The sequence below is a fragment of the Sinocyclocheilus anshuiensis genome, unplaced genomic scaffold (genome assembly GCF_001515605.1).
Source record: "Sinocyclocheilus anshuiensis isolate Anshui unplaced genomic scaffold, SAMN03320099.WGS_v1.1 scaffold2571, whole genome shotgun sequence".
Classification (NCBI taxonomy): domain Eukaryota; kingdom Metazoa; phylum Chordata; class Actinopteri; order Cypriniformes; family Cyprinidae; genus Sinocyclocheilus; species Sinocyclocheilus anshuiensis.
In genome coordinates this window covers 96,950-100,899 of record NW_015560621.1, presented here as the reverse complement: position 1 = coordinate 100,899, position 3,950 = coordinate 96,950, and the positions used below count along the sequence as shown (strand labels likewise).

At 39.2% G+C, this 3,950-nt stretch overlaps 1 protein-coding gene across 1 annotated transcript in view; it reads right to left on the bottom strand.

Annotated features, from left to right (window-relative positions):
• Positions 1-248: 248 nt before the first annotated feature.
• Positions 249-3,950, bottom strand: part of LOC107681894 (GAS2-like protein 2) — a 10,226-nt gene continuing 6,524 nt past the window's right edge. Inside the window, exons 6-7 of the mRNA XM_016478265.1 lie at positions 2,143-2,497; positions 249-1,598 (exon numbers count right to left, since the gene is read on the bottom strand). Coding sequence (XP_016333751.1) covers positions 249-1,598; positions 2,143-2,497 — 1,705 coding nt within the window. The remainder of the gene's footprint in view (positions 1,599-2,142; positions 2,498-3,950) is intronic.

Sequence of the window (3,950 nt, the reverse complement as noted above, 5' to 3'; positions counted from 1 at the left end):
TATTAAAACTGTTGTCAAGGAGGTTTTATAAATTAATGTACTGTACTGTGTCATGTACGTCTTTAGGTAAGACGACTTTAATCTCTGATGAAAGTGCTGTGATTTTTGTAACTGATCTTGAAGGCTTTCGGAAAAGTGCATTTTTAGCAAGTAAAACAGTCCTTGACCAACATATGGCTTGTCTGAACTGGCAGTCAAATTTTCAGTAAACTCTAAAATGACAAAATGATACATTTCTGAGATGTCGGTTAAACCCAGGATTCCAGATCTCGATCTGCATGTGACTCCTTGTTTGCTCTTTGGCACTTTGTTGTACTTGGTATTGGGATCTGGGAGTTTGGTTTAGTCCAAGTGTTTCTTTGAGAGTTGTCTGTGCCAAAAAGCCCATGTTGGGAATCGTTTCCTCTCTGGTTGTGAGAGTTTCCCTCTTTACAGCTTGTTCTTTTGTAGAAAACTGGTCTTGGGATCTTTGAAGGCTTTCGGTCAGACCTGTGGTCACGTCTCGGTCGCACACAGGGTCTTAGTTTTAGCTTAAAGATGGATGGGACTCTCTCTGGCTTCCTTAAGGATCTCCTTTGTTTGAATGAAGAACTCCTCTGCTTTTTTACATGTTCAGTTCCTAAACTTGATACTTTTCCGTGAGGAATTTTGGTCTCAGCATTGGAGCTGTCAAATGGCACCTTCACAAGTTCAGTAGTCTCCTTTGAATCCATACTGGATCCCAATGAGGACCAAGAACTGGTCATACAAGGTTTAGAGACCTTAAGGTGATGTGCGGTAATGTGGTCTTCCTCCTCTTTGCCTCTGAGACCCTGAAGAGTGTTCACCCACTTCTCAAATGACACCTTCTCCAGCTTCCTTTGGCCACCAGAGAGTTCAGCAATGACTGCATCAAAAGCCCTGTTTCCACTGTTGGGTGTTTCCTGATCAAGACTTGCTGATCTGTTAGAGCTTTTACAGTGGTCAGATGGGATCTCTCTGGAATTGTTGGGATTCTCATGATTCTTCTCATCAGAGCTAGTGTTAGTTTCTGAGTCAACGCTTAGCTGCTGTAGATTGGACAAGATTTCCTCTTCTAGGCTCTTATAGAGGATGGCTTCCTGAACAGGGCTAAGAGGAGGAGGAGTGAAGAGATAACTTCTCTCAATTCCTCCCTCTTCACCTAAATCTCCTTGAGACTTCTGAGCATCAAGGAAGCTTTCGGAAGATTTCCTTGAGCTGTTAATGTGAGAAGACTGCACAGTGTTCAGCACCGGTAGGGCCAAGTGCTGTACCTTCTTGCTGACTGATCTGTCTGCTCTTTGTTCAAGTTGGCCTTTCTCATTTACATCCAGAATATGTTTAATTTTATCTGGGGACTCTTCTTGAGAGATCTTAGCTGGTGTTCTAGGTCTGGTGTGTTGTGCTTCTGAAATGGCCCCCATTAGCCCTTTAAAAGGAGAAAAGGTACAGATGAAATGTGGACTATTTTTGGGACCCACATTGTCCTCTGGCTCATGAATGGTGATGTTCGGAGGTTTAGAACATGAATGTGTATTTCTAGGAGGACTCTGAAAGGTGCTTCTTGGACTTTCTTGCGTGTCCGAGTATGCTCTGTCCTGGTTCTCTTATAAAAGAAAAATATTCATTCAAAGCCGCAATGTATCTGAAGTAGCAATAGAAGTGTATTGGCAGTTTTCTTCCATATTGTGTTGTACATACAAGTGAAGTGGATTTTTGGAAAAGACAAAAATTAGAGTGGAGACTTGGTTCTATGAATCAGTTGTTGATTGGATGGCAGATCTGAATGCGTGTTTACGAGATATAATTGGACTAAATGATTGGAGAAGTCCAGCATATGTCAAAAGAGAGAAGTCTGACATTTCACTGGAAGATCCAGTTATTTTGATTAAAGGGGTCATATGATGCTGCTAAAAAGAACATTATCTTAGCTGGTGTTCTAGGTCTGGTGTGTCGTGCTTCTGAAAGGGCCCCCACTAGCCCTTTAAAAGGAGAAAAGGTATGGCTGAAATGTGAACTCTTTTTGGGACCCCCAGTGTCCTCTGGATCGTGAATGGTGATGTTCGGAGGTTTGTAACATGTTTGTGTATTTCTCAGAGGACTCTGAAAGGTCCTTCCTGTACTTTTTTGTGGGTCTGAGACAAGGTGCGCTTTGTCCTGGTTCTCTCGTCCTTTTAATCCAAGTGTGGAATTTTGTCTCAGTTTGGAAACAAACTGTGATTTGGTCCATGTTTGTCCCAGATTCTTCTCAGGCACTTGCTGGGGTTGGATTTGATTGGCGTTCCTCTGAAGGACTAGAGGAGTTTGAGGACGCTGTATCTCAGGTTGTGGTGTAGTAAGATGATGGGTGGCCCGTGGAAGACTGCTCGTGAGACGAGGTGCTGGTGACGACCTTGTTGCTTCTCTGCCTTTCCTACTGGAGGAGTTTGTTTTCAAGCTGTCTTTACTGTCAGCACAAGTATACACACAAGATGGAGTATTCGGTCTCTCTCTTAATCTGGAAAAACACCCACACAGAACCTCGTCAGTGTCAGTGAGTCTGTGCTTCCTCAACAGCTGTTAATAGTATCATGTATTTAGAGACACAAATATTCATGATTAAGCATATGGTAGTTTCCAAACTCCAATTTATCTAATCAGAAGAGATTAGAAACAAACTATTTGCAGGCCCACTCCTAGTAGTATTTTCTGACGCCATTTACATCTAGTATTAGCATGTTTTTTCTGCATTTTCACATTTTGAGGTGGCCTGGGACTGATTTTGACCACATTTAATGTAAATGCAAATGCATTTTTGTTATTGCCATTCAGTTATTCTTATTAGCTTTAGCTTTATATTCTACTCTCACAATTTAAAAGAGACCAGACACTGCACTCTCATAATTTGCTCAACAGATTTAGTCAACAATATTCAATTACTTTCCAATTTTACCAATTGAAATCTCTTATATTGCCTATTTCTCCTCCCAAAGAGAGGACTCTTCTGACATTTTCTTTACTTATAATTCCTATTAAGATTGTTTACTGACTAGGTTTATAAAGAAAAGAAATGACAGAAATGACAGAAAGCATTTCGAGTTATCTTGCAATGTTTTAGGGTAAATTATAGCAATTAATGCAAACTCTCATATAATATGTAAGCGAGTGGTGATTTGCATTTTGCGTAGGTAAGTGCAATTGCAACTTTATCCAATTACACTGGCAGTTCATTGAAATGAAGGTGTAAATGCAATCTGGATAATATATACAATTTCAGATAATAATTTCAGTGATACAGTCATTTATTGACCATGGTTGCAAACTACTGATTAAAATAGCAGTCTAATCCCTCATGTTACTATACATTACCACACAAATCAATGCACAACATTAACATGGTTCATTTCCTGAATGAAGCATGAATGTTCATTTCTTCCTTTTGTTATTCTACTAATTTTAATGCAATAATTTAATAGCCAACATTAAATGTGGTGGTCATTAAATGTGTGTATGATAGAGACTATGGTAATAATAATATGAAATAATAGCCCCCGTAATTACATGCTTGAAAAAGTCTTTGCTGAGAAGCGTGACATTGCTAATGAGATGTCATAATGAAGTGGAACAAGTTTGTTTCCTAGTGACTGTTTAATTGCTGAAGGGGCATGCTCAGTTGTAAATTAAATCTTTAAAAAAATCTCAGTCCCTGTTTCTGTCTTTGTCTTGCACACAAACTCTGTCTTGCTATGTTAATTCCTTAGACTCTGGGTATTGTTATTGTTGGGGTTTTCAAACCTCAGACGACAAGTAATGTGTCTGTGAGAATCCAAGGGATTCAAGTGGATTTAAGTGGATTTCTTTCATCCTGTTAGCCAGCTCTATGCCTGGGGAAGATTTTTTATTAAGCCAATCACATTTCATATATATATATATATATATATATATATATATATATAAAAGAAAAATATTCA